At 59.4% G+C, this 19,474-nt stretch overlaps 1 protein-coding gene across 2 annotated transcripts; it reads right to left on the reverse strand.

Annotated features, from left to right (window-relative positions):
* Window positions 1–154: 154 nt before the first annotated feature.
* IGSF9 (immunoglobulin superfamily member 9) lies at window positions 155–17,549 on the reverse strand. 2 transcript variants are annotated; one of them, XM_057727420.1, is made up of 21 exons: window positions 17,422–17,549; window positions 15,179–15,429; window positions 14,755–14,943; window positions 10,152–10,304; window positions 9,287–9,441; window positions 8,946–9,063; window positions 7,348–7,489; window positions 7,101–7,246; window positions 6,866–7,008; window positions 5,495–5,635; window positions 4,859–4,975; window positions 4,494–4,644; window positions 4,170–4,293; window positions 3,749–3,924; window positions 3,271–3,521; window positions 2,977–3,061; window positions 2,693–2,869; window positions 2,407–2,449; window positions 1,231–2,085; window positions 854–981; window positions 155–630 (listed from the first exon to the last, which is right to left on the reverse strand). In XM_057727420.1, the coding sequence occupies exons 2-21, from the start codon at window positions 15,234–15,236 to the stop codon at window positions 449–451; spliced, it is 3,534 nt and encodes a 1,177-aa protein (XP_057583403.1). In that variant the 5' UTR covers window positions 15,237–15,429; window positions 17,422–17,549; the 3' UTR covers window positions 155–448. The 2 variants fall into 2 exon arrangements, with proteins under 2 accessions (XP_057583403.1, XP_057583413.1); XM_057727430.1 differs by lacking the exon at window positions 14,755–14,943.
* Between the last annotated feature and the right edge of the window lie 1,925 nt (window positions 17,550–19,474).

Here is a 19,474-nt window from a genome sequence, read left to right on the forward strand (position 1 = left end):
AGTTCTGCAGTAGCTAACCTCAGTAGGCACTCAATAAATGCTTTTTGAACGGATGTTGAATGTATCTCCATTTATTCAGGAAGAGCCCCCTCCTTTTTTCGGGTTCAGGGATCTTCCTACCTCCCTCTCAGATTCAAAGCAGATGACACACAAAAAGATTTTTCAGACATTCTTTATTCACCTGTAAAAAAAACCCTCACCCACACCACAAACACCACACACACACACACACACATACACACACACACACACGGGGCAGAACCTAAAATCCCTGTTCCAGTCCCCAGACTCTAGGGGCTCAGCACATACATCCCACACCAAGCCCACTGTCAGGGTCTATGCCTGAGCACCAAAGGGGCAGGGGCAGTGCCCCAGGCTGCAGCTAGGTCTTGCTGGGGGCCTCCTTTGCAGGGTCCGTGTGCCTTCACCCTGCCTCACATTAGGAAGTTCACAGCAGAGTGGCCTGTTCAGGATGGGAGACTGGCTGCCGATAGGCTGGTAGCCGGGACCTCGCAGCATCTCGGCGGCGGCGGAAGGCCAGGAACTCCTCCCGAAGGGCAGCACAGCGGGCCTCAGGGCCAGGGGCGTGGGCAGTATTCAGGAGGCAGCCCTCCTCTGGAGTCTTTGCACCTGCAAGAGGGCGGAACAGCAAAAAGAGGAAGTCTTAGGGTTCCCTGCCTTGGGGCTCACCGACACCATGGAGCTCTCTAGGGCCTGCCAGCGCAGAGGAGCCACAGCAGCAAGAGGAGATGGCCTGGGGCACAGGGCCCAGCTAGGAACAGACCGGGTCCTAAGGCTGTGTGTGCAGGACAGCGAGGCCAGGGGTGCCTGCCTCTCTGGAGGGCTCCCACACCTAGCTCTGGCTCAGCTTCAAGTCGGGATCGAGGGCCAGCCAAGCCCAGGTGCAGGGTCTCCAGCAATTCCATGTCCCCTGGGAATTCCGAGTCCCATTCATAGTTCTCATCCACAGATGTGTTCCTCCTGTAGAAAGGGACAAATGTGTGGCGTGGGTAGAGGAACAGAGGGTAGCCAGAAAAGCCTGAACCCAGAGACCCCAAGCTGAGGGTGGGCCCTGGGTTTCCTCTGAAGATCCCTGGACCTCAACAAAAGCTTACAAAAGGAGACAAGCTCTCCTGGTCCCAGGGTGGGAATGGAGCGGAGAAGGCAGAGGGTATAGGAGAGGGTGGGGAGAATGTGGACAGGGCAGGACTGGGCAGGGACGGCCCTCACCTCTTGCTGACTGTCACCACATGCTCCCTTCGGGGCCACCTCTCGGGGCCACTGGCCCAGCTGCTGGTGTCTCCTGGAGCGGGGCTGAGGTAGCTGCCTCCTGCAGAGGGGGCCGTGGAGGGGGGCCGAAGGAAGGAGGCGCTGCCCCGCCCACTGCTCTGACTTGTGAGGCTGCCCCGGGGGGCGGCAGGGAGGAGGCCCGGCAGCAGCCGCTCCTTCAGTGTCCAGTCAGCCAGTGCTGTGTACGGGGGCTCTGGGGCGGCCCCGACCCCGACAACGGCCCCAGGAACCGCTGCCCTGGGGGACTGAGCGCGGGAGTCCAGGGGGCGGAGGAGAGATGAGGCGGGGCAGGGCCGGGTGTCCATGTAATCCGGGGGAGGAACAGGCTCCTCCAAGGGGGGCCAGTCCCCATCTACATTCATCTCCCTGAAGAAGGGCAGGCTCAGGTACTGGAGCAGGGGTCCTGGACCTGGCAGGGGACTGGCTGAGCCTGCGGGAGGGGGCCCCACAGGGCTGATGTCTGCGATGCGGAGGGGCTGGGGCACCCCACGGGGGCTGCTGCTGCTGCAGTCATAGGACCTGGCCTGACACCGAGCTGGGGTCCAGGGCTCAGCCTGCTCGGGACCTGGCTGTTCTTGGGAGGTCCCCACATTGGGTCCCATCACAAAGCGCCCATCCGGTCCCCGGCAAATGGGCTCCAGGGGTAAGGGCCCCCGGCTAGGTGGAGGATCCGGAGGGGGGCTGGGCGGTCCAGCGGGCTCCCCCCAGAGCAGACTCTGGCGCAGGCTGGGGGCTGGGGAACCCTGGAGCTTCAGCTTCGCCACGCTGTCAGGACTGCCCGAGCCCGGAGCAGAGCTGGGGAAGGACAGGAGATCAGGGTCTGTGGTAGGGGGCCAGTCCCCCTCCCAGGAACGAGCGTCAGGCCTTGAGAGGTTTGATGCAGAACAGAGCAGAGCTAGGGAGAGCAAGGGAGAGAAGGACCCACATGGTGGAGGGGTGGAAGGAAGGCACAGGCAGCACGGGACCGGCCCCCAGGCTGGGACCTCTGCACTTCATCCTCACCTCCCTCTCACTTCTGTTCCACCTCTCCTACCCCTCCCCGAGGTGCAGGAAAGGAAACAAGAACCCCGGTGCTCACACAAGACAGTAGGAAGCCAAGGAACTGGAGGGACTTACTGGGGAGCTGACTTCCCGGCTGGAGAGAAGATGAGAGGTGGATCTGCAAGCGCAGGAGAACGAGAGGTGACACAGGCAAAACCAAGCCCCCCGGGGAGGGCCCAAGGCAAGACCCTCTCCCCCAACACCAGGCGCCCAACCCCATCTGCCTGGGAAAAGGCGAGGCGGGTGGTGAGTTGTAGGAACACCACACCTGGCCCATCCATGCATAAGGGAGCGACTGCTCCCCCAGGTGGGCGGTGCTTGTGGGGCGGGGCCCTTCTGTGGGCGGGGCCCAGGTGGCTACCTTGGCGGAGGCGTTTGCGGCGGCGCCGCGCGGCTCTGCGCCGGTTCATGAGGCAGGCGGCCAGGATGCTCACGACCACAGCCACGCCCAGGAAGCAGACCCCTCCCACCACGCCGGCCAGCACCGGCTGCGGCAGGAGGCCGGGCAGCTGTGTGCGCGAGGGGTAGACCTCCAGGCCTGGGAAGGGGTCGCCACGGAGGGTTGGTGTCCGCAACTTCGTGGGCTCCGAGCCCCCCACACCCCCACCGGATCCCCAAGGCTGTGCCCTCCTGCCAGATTCTCACCAGAAGTGGAGACGTTGGCCGTGTTGCTGGGATCACTGACGTAGCTACCGGCGAAGGCCACAAGGCGGAACTCGTAGAGAACGTCCTGGGGGTCGGGGTCCAGGAAGGGGGTCAGGGCTCAGCCCTGTCCACCCCAACCCCATTTGGAAAGACTTTGCAGTTGGAAGGTGCGGGTGAAGTAGACAGCCGGAGGTGAGGATGGTCAGATCAGGGTGAGCTCAGGTTTGGGGAGCCGCGCAAAGGGCTGACTGGGAGGGCCCTCCCTCCCTGCCTGTGCCCGCCTCCCACACCTACCTTGATAAGTCCTGGCACCAACAGCTGCATTTCAGTGCCTGACACGGCCCGATCCAGCACCTCCCAGCCCTGGGAGCTTTGCCGCCCCTCCAGGAGGTAGCCATCCAGTCTCTTAGGGACCAGTTCCGGGGGATCCCAATGCAGGAGTACCCCCCGGGGTGTCCGCACTGCCGCCAGACCTCTCGGAGGAGACAGGGGAGGCGGCATCCCTGTCGGGGGAGGACTGGGGGCATCTGGTGTGGTAGGAAGCTCTGAATGGGACAGATAGGCAGGTAAAGATAGATTTCCAGTGCCCCTCCCCTGCTCCCCTGGCCTCCGACACCCCCTGACGCCCAGCTGTTTGCCCAGAGCCCCTAAAGACAGGCCTGAGTCATCGTCCACAAACCCCTCGGGCCCCGCCCGCCCAGGTCCTCCATATCTGGACTTTCCCTACAGCCCTTGTCCATCCTTGTCTGCTGCTCTGGGTAAGGTCTCTCACCTTCAGGGGCAGACAAGACGATCTCACTGAAGGGCCCACTCCCCAGCTTGTTCTGAGCGAGGACGCTGAACTGGTACTGGGTGTGGGGCTGCAGGCCTGGCACTAGGAGGTGAGCCGCCCCCACGGGCACCGCCAGGGACACCCAGTCATGGTGGGCTCGGTCGGGACGCTTTGTCCTGGAGGACAGGAGAAAATGGGGGGCACCTCGTGAACTAGGAAGAGCAGGAAGGGTGAAGTCCAGAGAGCTGACCTCTCCCCTCCCTCTCAACCATCCAGGGTCTCAGGACCTGGGCCCTGAACACCTGAGATTCTCTGGAAATGGGACAGCAGAGTTAGGGCAGGGCTGGGATAGAGGGGTGGGAGAAAGGGCAGAGAGCCAGAGGTGGGGGCCGGGGCGGGATGGCAGGGGCAGGTCACTCACAATGGGGTGTACCAGACACTGAATCTCTGCAGATAGCCACCATCAAAGCCAGGCTCCCAGGAGACATTGGCACCCTTGGACAAAGGCACCACGGACACATTGGTGACAACGTGGGGGCTGGTGCCTGGGTGGGGGGAGGGGACGAAGGGATGCTGATCAGGGTTCCGAGGGAAGATGAAGCGCTAAGGGGAGTCCAGGGCTTCTGCCCTCCACCCATCATGCCAGGGGCTCCCCACTAAGATCCCCATCTGGGGCCCCCAATATGATTCATTCCCCTGTCTCCTCCCCACATAGCTGCCTCCAGTCAGCTCTGCAGCCACTAACCCAGCACGTAGACATTCGTGGAGGTGGCCACTCGGGCCACAGCATTGCTGGCCGTGCACTCCCAGCGCCCGTGGGCCTCCTTGGTCAGTGGTCGCAGGATGAGGCTACTGTTGCCGTCCACCTGGGCCTGGCCCTGCAGCCCCCGGCCCACCTACAGAACCACTGGTCAGCCCTGAGGACACACGCAGCCACCCCTCACCAAGGGTGCCACTCATCTCTCTGGGCAGCTCCAGCTTCCTCCCCACCCTGCCTCTGACAGCCTTCTCCTCCCCACCTCCTCCCTCCCTCCCACAAAGCAGCCAGGGGCACAGAGAGGCAGGGGTGTAGCAGGAGTGAATACTGGTGGAGGGGGTCAGGAGCCTTACCTTAGCCCAAGAGATAGTCGGCGAAGGGTCTCCTCGGGCAGAGCAGGGGATGAGTAGCTCCCGCCCTACTTCTTGGAAATATTCTTCCTTGGGCCGTTCTAGAAAAGCTGGGGGAGCCTGTAAGCCAGATCTGGCATTGGGAGGGGGCTCTCTCACACTGCTGCCTAAGGGTTGTTACTCCCCACCCCTGGGGCCCCCATCACGCCACGTCTGTCTCCACCTCTCAGTGTCTCTCTAGCTCTGTCTCTGGTCCCCAGCACGGGGGCTGGAGGGACATTGTGGGAGAGACCAGGGCCTCTCTGGAGATGCACAAACCTCTACAGGACACCCTTCACCCTCCCCTTTGCTTCCCACGCTCTTCCCTCCAGAGAGGGAGGCAGCCTGGTCCAAGTTAAAGGGTTGGGGCAGGCAGGATACTTTACTTTGTGGAGGTGTTGTGTGACAGACGCCCCACCCCCGCCACCATCTCTGCAAAAACCTCTGCGATGGCAACAGACCGCTGCTGCCATGGGCGACGTGGGAATCCCCCTCCCCACGTGTACACCTCCCCCCCACCCACCCGTCAGCCTGGCGTCAGCACCAGGCTCCCATCTTCAGACACCCGACCCGCTGCTGCTGGCCCACCCTGACCCTCACCTTGAGCAGCACGCGGGTCACCGGGGAGGGCCCTGCAGTGCCAAGACTGTTGTAGGGGGTGCAGGAGTATTCTCCCAGCACATCTTCGTTCCCCAGGGCAACGATCAGGGAGCCTTCTGGGCCCTGGGACCAGCCGGGGAACTGGAGGCGAGACGATATGACAACCACAGAGAGAAACTCAGCAGAGGCCAGACCGGAGATGGAGCGAGGCCCTGCGTGGGAGGGGCCCGCATCTATGCAGAGGATGCCACGACCCTACCCCTGGCCAGACCTCTCTGTGAATCCCGTCCTTTCTTTCTCTTCCCTACAGAGGGGCACTGCCAGTGGGGGAGAAGGCCGGGACGGCAGACTCTGGGGGAGCCACTCACAGGGACTCCCGTGTGCATGGTGCCCCCTGGGGTTAAGCGGTGTGGGGCTCCCCGCTGCTGTCTTCCCAGCACTCCACCCCAAGTCAGTTCTTCTTCCCGGCTTCCCTAGTTCTATGTGAAGGGCTAACATCTGACTCCCACTCTGTCTTACGCCCCGAGTCTGTCCTCCGGGGAAGGCCTTTTGTCCCATCCATCTTCACATCCTCCTCTCTAGCTCTGGCCTCGTAACGTCTCACCCACACCCTCATTTCAACAGCCTCTGCACCCCTCTCCGTCTGTCCACTCCCTTCCCCTCCATTCTTCTGACAAACTTAGTTGCTCACAGCTCCGATGCTATCACACCACTGCTCAAGCAACTTCACTGGCTCTGAATGCCTTTGGACTTTTTTCTTTAAACTTCGACCAAAATGTATCGAGCACCACTCCCGCTGCAGAAGCCCTGGGGAGACTAGGATTAAAAGATGGAACACTAGCCCGCAAGGAATTTATGGTCCTTGCAGACAAACAAAAGATCTCAATCGCCTCGGAATGAGGTAGTATTAGCTTGGCATCCATAGGTCTTCCTTTTGGTCCCAACCCGTCTTTCCAGCTTTCTCTGCACCAGTCGTGTCCCCACAGGCACCGTAGCTCCCACCTAGCTTGACGACTCATGATGCCATAAACGCACTATACTGTTTCCTGCCTCTGGGCCCCGGTTTCTGCGTGGAATATCTGTCCGCCCTTCAAGGCCCATCACCGGCGTCCCAGACGCTGTTGCTGATTTATCCGCAACCAGCCCTAGGAGGAAGGTGCTCGCTGCCTCCTGGGTCTTCCAGCAGAGAGTCCCTGCGGCTGTGCTACCCCCTCTAGGCATGACTGCCTGCTCCTGTTCCCCACGTGACCCCCTGCACAGCACCTGATAGGAAGTGCGTGTTCCCCAGTCACTGAACAGATCAAACGCCACCCCGGCTGTGGGGTGACGAACACCATGCTAAGCCCTCTCTCCCCTTCCCCGAGCCTGTACCTTGTCCAGCTGCAGGGCCTGCCCGTCCTTGGTCCAGCTGACAAAGAGCAACGGGGGGTTGGCACGAACTGGGCACCGGATCACCCCCCGCATGCCCACGGGGAGGGGCGTCTCAGGAGGCATGGCGGTCACCTGGGCTGGGTCTGGGGGGAAGCAGGGGCAGGTGGTCAGGGAGGAGCTTGGCCTGGCCCAGGGCAGGGGAGCAGTCTGGCGAGGGAGCCGGGGTCAGGCTTACAGAGCACAGTGAGGTAGGCCGAAGCTGAGGGCGGGCGCGGGAGGCCGTTGCTGGGCACACAGGTGTAGCGGCCGGCATCGTCGGCCTGGGCGGCCTGCAGCCGCAAGCTGCCATCCACCAGGATCCGCACGCGGGGCTGCAGGCGGCTGCAACGTGGCCCGTGGGCAGGGGGTCCAGGCCTTGCTCAGCCAAGGAGCTCCTCAGACTGCCCACCAGCTCCCCACCCCCACCCCACCCCGAGCCCCACCTAATGTGGAAGACATTGGTGCTGTCCTGGAACCAGCTGTAGGTGAGGTTAGCAGGATACGCCTCAGCCCGGCAGGCCAGGGAAACATCCTGGGAGGCATTGACCGTGCTGTTCTTGGGGGGCACCACGATGACTGGGGGTCCTGCGGGGGGAGCACAGGGGGAAGGGGAGGCCTCAGCCCAGCCTTCCAGGAACCCTGAGGTCACTTCTACAGTTCTTCCCAGTCTGCCCTCTGGAATACGGGGCTGATTGCTACACAGCCTCGGGAATGGAAACAGGTCCTCACCCTTTCGTTTAACACAAGTTCCTCCTCTGCCCCAGTCAGCTCCCCTTCCCACCAGCCCCATTCACCCAGTTTCCCGTGTGTGTGTGTGTGTGTGTGTGTGTTGGGGAGGGGGAAATCAGTTTTAACCCTCTGCTCACCCTTTACACCCACTACCCTTTCCATCCCTCATCTGTCACATCTTAAATCACCTCTGTCTCCTACCCTAATCCAGGTACCCAACACCTTACTCCAAGATGCTGCAGCAATCCCTGACCCCAGGCTCCCCCTTCTCTGCTGCTCTGATGGCCATTCATGTGGAAATGTCCCTGCCCACCCCCCAGCCCCATCCCCCAGCCAGCTTTGGCCACAGAACACTTCTACTCAAGAACCCACAACAGCTCCTAGCATGTTAAGCTCAAACTTCTGTCTCTGCTCTCTGAAACTGCAGTCTAGAATACTCTTCCCTGAGAGCCTGGACAGGCCACCGAGTCCCTGCCAAACCATCTCTAGCATCTGCAGCTCCACTGCTGTCTCCCTTCTCTGGGTTCCTGCTGCACGAGTGGTCAGTAATAAGAGGTCATGATAAGAGCTGGTGTATAGGGCACTTGCAGGCACCCTGGGTGAGGCTGAGCCCCTTACCTGCACCATCTCATTTAATCCTCCCAAGAGCCTTTTGCAGTAGCAATTACTGTCTCCACTTCATAGATGAAGACATGAAGGCCCAGAGGCAGACAGACTGTGAGGTGACTTGCCCAAGATCAGTGGGGAGGCAAATTCATACTCAGGTCTTCTCAACCCCAGACCTGCACCCTGCACCACTGCCCAGCACTGCCTCTCCCACAGTACCCAGAGGGGGAGCCCTCGCCACTGGGTCTTACTTCCCCATGTAGATAAGAGGCACAGTGAAGACAGAGTCTACTTCTCAGCTTTCCTGCTAAAGGGAGGGGCTTGGCTACACATTACTAAGAGCTGATCACCGGGCTCACTGAACCTAATTCTTGTAACAGTCCCGAGAGGAAGACAGGAAGCTCTTTGTACAGATGAGGAAACTGTGGGTCAAGGGGGTTCCATGGCTCATGGTCCAACACCAGCACCCATGCCCTTCCCACTCTACCACACTGCCAGGCACTAAATATCTATCTCCCTTCACTGATCCTTTTACAGGCAGGATGCTGGCTTTAGAGGAACAGCCTGAGTTGGGAGCTCCCTCCCTCTCCACGGCCCCTGCCCTCTGGCACAACCCCCACTCCATCCCCGCTGTGGGCACCCCCCAGCCACAGGTCAGTCCTCTCACATGGGGGTCCCATTACCCGGCCCTCCCCCCAGACAGCACCTAGCACCAGGAGCTGGGTGGCGTGGGTGGCGCTGCCCTCAGTGCTGGAGGCTTGGCAGGTGTAGACCCCGGAGCTGCCTCGGTCCACCCTCCGGATCCGCAGCGTCCCGTTCTGCACCTAGAGCCGTGGGGAAGGACCCGCGTGTGTCCCCGCCCGTGGCGGGCCTCAGACCCCGCACTGCCGAGGCCGGCCGGCAGAGGGAGGCAGCGCGCCAGGCGCAAGGCAGCCGGGGCCAAGCCCCTCCTCCGCCTCGCCCATCCTCCTCCGTGCTCAGCCCCGCGCCCAGGCCACCGCCCGACCCCCGCTCTACCTCCCCACCCCGTGCAGCCCTGGGACTCACTTGCACCTGATTCTGGCCCTGGCCGAGGTCCTGGCCTCGGAGCTTCCAAGTCACACGCGGCTGGGGGCTGCCGCGGGCCACGCAGCGCAAGGCCACAGGCTCCAGTTCCCGCACTTCCAGCACCTGGGGAGGCGTCTCCAGGAACTGAGGGGGCGCTGCAATGAGCCAGGCGTCAGGGGCTGCCAGGGGGCCATCCGCCCACAGAGAGGCTGATCAGGGCCGCAGCCTCAGCCCATCACCCACCCAGCTCCACGGGAATCCCCCGCCCTGTCTGCTGCACCCAGGGCCCAGTGAGGACGCACCAGCCCATCCCTGCACTGGCCTGCGGAGTCGGCAAGGGAACTGAGCACCGGGCTGGGTGCAGAGCTGGGAGAGCGCTAGGTGCCCTCTAGAAAAGCACAGTCCTGGGAGTCAGGAAGCCTGGGTTCTAGACTCTGCTCTGCCACTAATCAGTGGCATGACCCAGTCTCCCCGTGCCCCAGTCTTCTCATCTATGAAACGGGAATAAGTATGACCTCCTTCCTTCTTAGGGTCGAGACAGAATTCATGAGGTACTGGGTTAAAAAGTGTTTTGCAAAAGCAAAATGTTGTATATACACAAGTGATGTTTCACTCAGGGCTCAATAACCCCTTACCCTCTACCCCTTGCCCTCTCCTGGCCAGGGAGGCAGGAGCAGGGAAGAGAGAGGAAGAGCCCAGCGGGCTGGTCGGATTTAGGTCTGAAGAACTGAAAGGGCAGGAGTGGGGGTGGGCGGGGAAGCTGCAGACAGGGGGCCAGCAAACAAGGGGCGTCAGCAAGGGCGGGGCATCGGGCCGCCCTCCCCCCCGCCCCTCCTCCGCCGCCTGCCTGCTCCCAGCTTCATACAATTGACGGTGAGGTGCACCCAGGAGCCGTTGGCAGAGTCGTCCTCAGGGCTGTGCTGGTCCAGGAAGAGCACGCGGCACTCATACCAGCCCTGGTCTTCAGCCCGGAGCCCCTCGATCTGAAGAGATGCCCCCTTCTGAAGCCGGACGCGCCCTGGGGGAGGAGCCCTGGATCAAGGGTGCTGAAGGGACCCCATGGGAGCCCCAAGCCCCTGGTCACGCTAGTCATTCTCAGACATCAAGAACAGGCTCCGTCTCTCCCAGTTACCCTGATAGGCACAGATGGGGCTGGGGTCATTGAGGGCAGATCCCTCCCTTCCGCCACTCTGATTGCTCCTGCCTTTCAGCAGCTGGGACCCAGCTTAGACAAAGAGAAGCCAGAGCAGTGGCAGCAAGTGGACAAAACACTGCACTGAATGACGCCGGCTTCCAGGACTGTAGGGGGAAGGGGCCTGAAAAGCCAACACTTAGCCTCCTCTGAATTCGTACCGAATCTGCCCATCCCTGAGCTCTTTCTGTAAGGGGGCTCCCAGGGGTACTCCTGCCAGAGGACTCTGTCCCCAGAAACCACAGCCGTGTTTGGGGCCCCAGCAGGGATCCAGACCTCGCCTACCAAAGCCCCTAATCTGCCAGGGCTATTATCAGCGGCCTAAGCGCCTTAGGGTGGCCAGAGTCCAGCCCAGCCAGGCAGCAAGGTCAGCAGCCTCCTCACCCCATCCCTCACGCTCCAGGGCACCCAGGCCCCGCCGACCGACTACACAGAGCTTCACAAAGCACCCAGCCGCAGCGCAAGCAGACAGTGCCCTCCCAGCCTGACAGAGCCCTGCACCCCAAGCAGCTTCCTGGGGCCCTGGCAGTGCAGCCTAGTAAGCAAGGCACACACTTGGGAGCCAGAGAGCTCTAGCGTCCAGCTCTAGCCATGTACTCCTTTGGCTAAATCACTTAAATTCTCTCTCAATGTCAGTTTCTTCATCTATAAAAGGAGAGAAAATATCCAGGGAGGTGGACGGCAGGCAGGCAGCATGGTGCCTGGCACCCACGGGTGCTTAAGTAAAAATGGCTGAACAAACAAATGAGCTCAGGATCTCAAATCAGCTCCCCGCATGCAGCCTTGGCTCCATCCCTCATCTGATGACACACCCTCTCCCTCTTCTCCCCTGCTATCGGTGAATCGCGCCACCACGCACATCGCCCTACCAGAAACCGTGTGTCACCTAGACTGTTTGCTCTTTTACCCCCACATCCCACATCTGCTTGTTCAGTCAGCCTTTCAAGTTCTACTTCCTAGATACTGTTTCTCTCTCTACCACCTTTACTTTAGTTTCGTCGCACAGCATCTCTCACCTGGGTTCCTCCAACAGCCCACAAAGAGGTCCCGCTGCCTCCAGGCTCCTGCCCTCCACGTTCCTCAGTTACCCACTCCACCCTGACCTTTGATAAGGACAACTGACATTTTCTAAATCTTTGGGGTTATGCCAAACGAATGCAATCAGACTGTGCCCCGACTTAGCCCTCTCTAAGACTAGACAATCTAAAGCTGTCCATGCACTCGCCCCCTCCAATTTAGTTCCATTCTACCTCTAGGGTCATCTTTCTGAAATAGAATCAAAACCTGTGGGGGCCCTGACGCTGTCAGAGAAAAAGAGGAGAAGGATCAGGCTGAGGCCAGCTCTGGGATCTTAGGCAACAGACTTTTCTTCCAAGAATGAGGTCCAGGGGTGTGGATTCTCTAGAAAGGGTGGAGCTGCTTAAAGGGCTAGGTATTTAAATCCCCACCTAGAAGATAAACCTGAGTCTCACAGGTAAATATCGAACATAATCACACCCATCCTCCCACCAGTGGGATTCCTCAGCAGCCCGAATCTGCCAAGCCAGGGAACCCCACAGACCCCTCTGCGACCTCTTCTTTTTCCTTCTTTCTTGGCCGCACAGCTTGCTCACCGATCAGGGATTGAACCTGGGCCACGGCAGTGAAAGCCTGGAATCCTAACCACTAGGCCACCAGGGAACGCCCTATGACCTCTTCTAACTCCCATGTGATGGTAACTTTTCATTATGGCGATCTTCAAGTGCTACACAGAAGGAAGAAGAGGGAAGGGAAATTGAGTTTGGGATGCAGGCCATGTAATTTTTTTTTTTTTTCTTTTTTTTCTTCCGTATTCCCTCCCTTCCTTGACTCCCCCCCCCTCGAGTCCCCCCCACCCTCCCCGCCCCAGTTCTCTAAGGCATCTTCCATCCTCGAGTTGGGCTCCCTTTGCTATACAACAACTTCCCACTGACTATTTTACACTTGGTAGTATATATATGTCTGTGCTACTCTCTCGCTTCGTCTCAGCTTCCCCTTCATCCCCCGCCCCCTCCCATACCTCGAGTTCTCCAGTCCATTCTCTGAAGATAACTGATTTTTATCAAACAACTCAGGACAGAGAGAAAACTCATGTCCCTTCTGCCATATGGGGTATCTTGAAACTCCCAATATAGCACGAAAGTCAAAGACCAAAAGCTAGTCCCATGAATTAGAAGAGCTGGACTAAGATCCACCCCAGGAAAGCTGGTGTAGCGGAAACCGACTCTCTCTCCTCTGGATGCCTGGTCACTGTTTCACACCATGCAGGCACTCTTGTGCAAGCTCTGTGTTGGGTTCTTTACATACAGTGGCTAACTTCATCCTAGGATTTAATCCTGGCTTGTTTATACTGCTTTTTACTACTTTTGTACTAGTCTATAAATTCAGTCTCCTCTATTAGATGGATCCTAGAATCCTCAAAGATTGGAAGCCTTCCCTTCAGTGTAATCCCTGAAGCTCCAAACAGTCTCTCTCGTGCGTGGCCCCTCCCACATTCTAAGCCACGGGCCTCACACACACAGTCCCAGGCCATCTCCCCTCCGCTTGCCCAGAGGGTTTATGACAGGACAGCATTGTCCTTAGCAACCTCCACCTCCCGTTGCCTAGCAACTGCAGTTCAGAGTCCCCTACACAAAGGCTGAGAGGCCCCGTCCACACTGGGAGGCAGTAAAAGGGTTAATAGGCACAGGGGCCTCTCCCCAGGGCCCTGACTCCCTAGACTAGCCCTGCCCGCCCAGGAGCTCCAGACTGGGGGCAGGGGTGGGCATGAAGGTCAGGGGTAGGGAGAAAGCCTTGTAGCTCAAAGGAACACCACAGAGACAGAAAGAAAACCCACAGGTGGCAAAGTTGCTCTCATCCAGTGGTTTGTGTGCCTGAGGGACCTCAAGACAGGACAGAGGGCAGGGGGTGGAGCGGGGAGGAGAGTTGCACATCTCCTGGGGGAAAGCCCAGGAAAAGCGCTTCTCTCCCCTGTACTCCACCTCCCCCTGCCCTGCCCTCCGCCTGGCAACGTTCTGCATCTGCGGAGCCTCAGCTGGGAGATCCAGCCCCTCCCGGCCCGGCGGGCAGAGGCGGAGAGGGCTGGTGGGCACGGCCGTTGTCTCTCTACTTGTCCTAATTGGGACCCCGCTTTCATCAGTTCTCCCGAGACCTGTGCAGACACATACGCTCCCACCAGGCTGTTTGCCAACAACTGCCCCCAGTTTGAAAATAAACTCTTCCCTTCTGCAGCACCTGCCAGAGCCACCTCCCCTCTCCGCTCAGCCTGCCCCGCGGCGGCGAGAGCTCAGCCAATCCTGCAGCTTCTCCCAGGATTCAAACTAAAGAGGGAAAAGGGAGGGGGTCCCCTGCCCCAATCGACGTCCTCCCAGGTGGCCTTTCCTGCGCTTCCCCTGAGGCCCAGACTCTCTCGCCAGCAGCCCCTGCCCCAACCCTAGCCCCTCCCACACACTGCCCTCCGAGACCTGCACTAAACCGCTCAGATTAAGGCTCCATGGGGGATTAGAAGGAAGCTGAGCCTTTCGAGGGAGCCGCTGGGGTGCAGCAGAAGGCCCCCAGGGAGGCCTATACGCTGTTTTAAGTCCATGCAGGAGGTGGCTGAAGCAGGAGCCCAGCCCAGCCCCATCCATTTGCTGATCTTTAGGGGAGCCTGGTCCTCCCAGCCCACCCTGTCTGTGCACGAGCTCTGCTGTACTCAGAAGCAGAAGCAGTGGAGAGGCAGACAGGGCGTAGACCCACTGACCCTGCTGCCCCATCGGCCCACTCCCTAGAAGCCTGGAACCCCCAAATAGCATTTAAGAGGGTAGTGGGGGGAGGAGGGCAGGGCAGTGAGAAGACAGCAGAGCCAGGGTCCAGGAGAGGGCCAAGGAGGGGGACTAGGGAGGATCAGGAAGGAGTCTGGGAGAGGTGATGACGAGCTCTAGAAAGAGCAGTTCGAGAATTAGGATGGACACTTGGAAAACGGCTGCAGGATCTCCTTTGGAACAGACCACGTGGAGTTCTAAACAGACCGTGTGTGTCTGTGTGTCTGTGTGTCTGTGTCTGTGTCTGTGTCTGTGTGTGTGTAAATGAATGAATTCTTCAATGAGTGAACACTGCTTGGGAGCAGAGCCACGTTTGTTAGGCAGAGTTCAGGCAGTGGAGCTGGAGATGAGGTTGAGGCAGGGATAGAGCTGTTAGAAGAGGTCTTGTTCCCACTCTACCCAGCCCACCTTTGTTGGGGACACCTCCTGACCTCCAACCTAAGGATAAGCCTTACCCACGTAATCAGGGTCGACGCGGGGAGAGTAGAGGCCGAACTGGATGAAGATAGGAAGCAGGAATCCAAAGCGCAGCCACTCGATGACATGCAGAGGGGGCCGGCCAGCCGGGGGCAGCAGGTCACAGCCCAGCACCGCACTCTCCCCGGCCCGGCCCACCACCGACACCACCTCAGGCTTCCCTCGACCTGCAGGGCAATTAGCATGAGGATATAGCAGGAGACCAGAATCAGGACTGGGAGGGGAGACACCCTCTCTGTCTCTGTGGGCGCCCCAGGTCTGTGTGAAGTGGCTGAGGGAATCCTCAACTCGTGCAGAACCAGTGCACGTCCCCCCCTCCACTGACCTGCTCACAGAGGACCTCCAGGGGACCACCCCCACCCCAAGGTCAGGGAGTTCTGGAGCCCAGGGAGTCCAGCTCACCGTCAGCCCCCTGGCTGATGATCAGGCTGAGGATGGCCACACTGAGGCACCAAACCATAGCCCAGCTGCCTGCTCACCCGGCCCCTCCTATCCACAGGGGCCCAGATGGAGGGGCCCAGGGATGTGCACAGCCCAGCAGGCCCCGCCAATCCTTCTGACCGGGTAACAGGGGTCAGCTCTCACTCTTCTGGACAGTTAGGGCTTGGCACATGTAACACCTGATGAAGCTGTCCTCTGGAGCACCACCAGATCTAGATGCAAAATGCAAGGCAATATGTAGAGTGGGCCAGTGTTGGAAATCAGAAGAAACCCGAGTTAGAGAAAAGCCGGAGGTGAGCGAAGGACGAGGAAGGAGAGAGGAGAGCAGATGAGTGGGGGAAGGGCTGAGATGAGGAAGTGCTGGATGGGGAGACCAGACAGATGAGGACATGTGGGGAGCAGAGGAGTTGGAAAGATCCTAGGAAAAGCAGAGGAATTCTGGGGATACCCAGGTTACTAAGGCTCTTGGAAAGCTGAGCCAGGAGGGAACTGAGGTTCCTATACACTTGGAAAATGACTTGTCAGGAAAGTATGGGAGATGAAGAGGCCCTGCAACCCAGCCTCTTCTCCCTCTTCTCTCCTTAGTCCTGATGCTAATAACAAGGTAGCAGATAGCAAGGGAGAACCAGTATGATCACCTCCACCCCAGGGCGATGAATAAGGACCTTGAGGATCTGAGAGCCTTGCTCAGGTGCACAGAGCCAGTCAAGGGCAAAGCCTGGATGAAAACCCCTAGAAAGTGGCCCCAGAGTGCCCCCACACAAATCCTTGCCTCATTCCCCCAACCTCTGTGAACCCTGAAAGCTGGCAACCCTATACCTCTTTCTCCACTCAGCCTCCCAATACTGCTTTAGGCACGAATGAGTTAGACACTTGGGAGAGGAGGAGTTCCTTCTGCATCTGCTGGTATGGGGGCCCAGGCAGCATCCTTCACGTCTGGGCAGGTTCTGGGACTGGTGGCTGGCACTAGTTCCTCTTCTTGGTGCTGCCAGGCAGCTCTCCATCTGCCAGGCACCATGACCCAAGTGCCTCACCCCAATTCCTCCCACTTACTCTCCCTCCAATATCCTCAGGGCCTAAGGTTTGTCTGGCTCTCCCTTCCCCAACCCCAGGGGCATGGTCCATGAAAAGCTAGAAAGGCCCGTGAGTCTCTAGGGTGTACAAAGGGAGCCCTGGGGCATGGAGGGGAGGAACTAATAGCTCCAGCCCCTGAGCATCTAGGGAAGTCACAAAGGCCTTGGGCCTGGCAAATCCAAGTGGACTCTGCTTTGTGGGCCTCCACCCTGCTCTTGGCCTCAAAGTTCAGGACAGGCTATAAAACATCCTCCATGCCCCTCAGCTGATCCCTGCCTCTGCTGAACGGCCCTGTGCGTCTCACTCCTGATAACTCACCAGCAAACATCCATCGCCCTGGCTTTCCACTGCCCCCAGCTCTCCCATACCTCCCGGACATATCTTTTTCCAAATGCAGAGGAACCTTCAGTCCCTTCTGGCTCAGCTTTCCGAAAACCTTAGGAACCCAGGTTTGCTCAGAATTCCTCTGCTTTTCCTAAGATCTTTCCAACTCTTCTGCCACCACCATGTCCTCACCTGACGGTCTCCCCACCCAGTACTCTCTCATTCTCCCATCCCAGTTATCCCCACGTCTCACAATCCCCCCAAATTCCCATTTTTCGCACCGGATCTCCAACTGCATCCGGTCCTCTGCGCTTGAAGGAACTCCCTGTCTCCTCCACAATCGTCACCCACCCACCCACCCACCCACGTCTCCCAGCCACTCCTCCCTGGAATTTCCCTCCCTCGAATTCCCCTGCCTCAGCCCACAATACACTTCTGATATCCCGCCCCCAATTCCCTTCTCCCTCGCCTTCTCCGGACCCCTGGAACTCCTCCTTGCTTGTGGAACCCACCAAGAACCACCACCCCCCCACCTCACACTCTCTCACACACACACAGACACACACACACACACACACACATTACCTCCAGAACTCCTCCAGTTCTCCAGGAACCCCCACCCACCCACCCACCCACCACGAATTCCACTTCACTCCCCAGAGCTCCCCCAGTTCTGCTCCCCAAAGAATTCCACTTCTCTCCACAAGTCCCCCGCTTTCTGCTGCCCCCCATAACTCCCGCACTGTTCTCCATCCCCCTCGCCGGCACCCCCGTTCCATCGCCCCCCAGCGCGCCCCAGCCCTCACCTGCTCCGCACCGCTCGGCTCCGCTCTCCCAGCTACACAATAGGGGGCGGACCCGCCTCCCCGCCTCGGATGCCCCGAGCGCCTCCCGTCGCCCTGGAGACCGCCAATCCCCCTCCCGCGGCGGCCAATGGGAGCAAGCAGAAGGAGAGGCGAGGCGGGCGCGACCCGCGAGCGGCCTGGGAATTGTAGTTTCGGGAGAGCCGGGCTCGGCGGCACGTGGGCCCGGGTCGCCCCCTGCTGGAGCTCGTGACCGCAAGGGGTGGAAAGGCCGGTGGGCGCTTCCCGCCGCACGCTTGCGGGGCTGAGCGGGCCGGGCCCGGGCTCCCGCGGTCGCCGGAGCCGGCCCTCGGCGGGCTCCTCGCACACCCTCCTCCCAGCGTCAGCCGCTTGGGACCCGCTCGCCTCCCCTGACCGGCTTCACCGCAGAAGCGGCGGCGAGGGCTGAAATCTGAGCCTGGGGGCAGCGGCACCAAGCGGGGAGCGGGACTCCCCGCCCCCCTCCCAGGGGACCCACCCCGCTGCTCCGATCTCTTCCCCCTTCCCCATCCCCACCTCCACACATTCCTCCGGCAGGACTGGAAATACCTGTCTGCGCTGGCGCGCTCCCAGGTCGTGCCCGGGAGCCTCTCGCAGTGGGCAGAGGGGAAGGCGGCGGCGCTCCCAGCCTGGGGCTGCCAAGCCAGCTCCCAGCACCAGCCACCCGGAGAAACGGGCCCAGAGGGGAGACGCGAGAGGACACTGAGACAGGAGGAGAGAAACAAGTGATCATTCACTGAACCCCTGCAGGGAGCCAGATCCTGGACTACATGCTTCAGGACTCTTATGTAACCTCTACAGAAACCCTAAGAAGTAGGTATAGCCCCCACTTTGACTAATGAGAAAACTGAGGCAAGACTTCGCATCTAGCACATGGCAGAGCTGGAGTCACACCCAGCTGGGACTCCATCACACCCACCCCCTTGGAGACTTCACCGTCAGGGAACAAGACATCTTGCATGTCTCACCCCCAGAGCTTTCTGCTTCCTCAACTTGTTGCCGCCTTGGGGATGCAGGGTCATGACGCCTTCCCCACCAGGCATAAGTGGTCTTAAGTCTGTCCAGTGCTCCCCTGGACGCCTTTCCTAAAAGCAGCCCACTAATCTCACCCCAGTCTGAACTCCTGCCACTCACAGAGTGCACCCAGCACCTGATTTCCCAGTCGTGGCCTCAGTATCCAACAGGATGGGTCTAACCACGGCTCACACTGATCTCGGAGAGACAGCAGTGAGCCGTCCTGAAGAGAGATCTTAGCTCTCTGCCCAGGAATTGAACCTGAGTAGCCTGGATGAAAACCAGGAATCCTAGGCACTAGACCACCAGGGGCCAGAAGCTAGAGACAGAGTTCCCCTGGCTCTTACCTCCATTGAAAGCAAGACTGTTTCAAGGAGGCAAAAACTGTAAAAACAGGTACAAAGTTTATTATTAGAGACACAGCACAACAAGTGAGAGAGCACACAAAGAAACAGTTTGTTTATTTAAGACTGAAGCAAGGCAGAAATACACACCGGGAGAGAAAAGGTGTGGGCGTCCTCCTGGCGTCCTCTCTAATGAGGAAGGCAGTAAAGTGGTGATTTAAATCCCTTATATAGGACAGTCCTTCCCGGTCTTTGTTTACCTTTGGCCAATTATCGCGTTTCTTTTTTCACATCTGACCAGTCCTAGGACCCTCCCCAACAGGCATGCACAACTTTTCCCACCACAGAGGCCTGTGGGTGCAGGTCCACACTTATTATGGGGTGGCACCCCCTCCCTTTGTGAGCCCCAAGGAGCCTTCCTGCGCATGTACAGACAGAAAAGTTTTCCTTGACCTCAGGGGTGGTCATCTTATCTTTATTTCAGCAGAGCTCAGCTTCTGCCACTTTATCCTTGGAGTGTCTGGGTGAGATCAAAGCTTCAGTTTTACTCCACTTGACAAACACAAGCTGTCCAGCCCAGGGACCCATCTATCTCCTTCCTCAGCACCAGTATCCCTGCCGCATCCTCCCTTCCAGGTGGTCATCCAGCCCCATCTGAC

This window comes from Hippopotamus amphibius, chromosome 1, assembly GCF_030028045.1.
Source record: "Hippopotamus amphibius kiboko isolate mHipAmp2 chromosome 1, mHipAmp2.hap2, whole genome shotgun sequence".
NCBI classification, from domain to species: Eukaryota; Metazoa; Chordata; class Mammalia; order Artiodactyla; family Hippopotamidae; genus Hippopotamus; species Hippopotamus amphibius.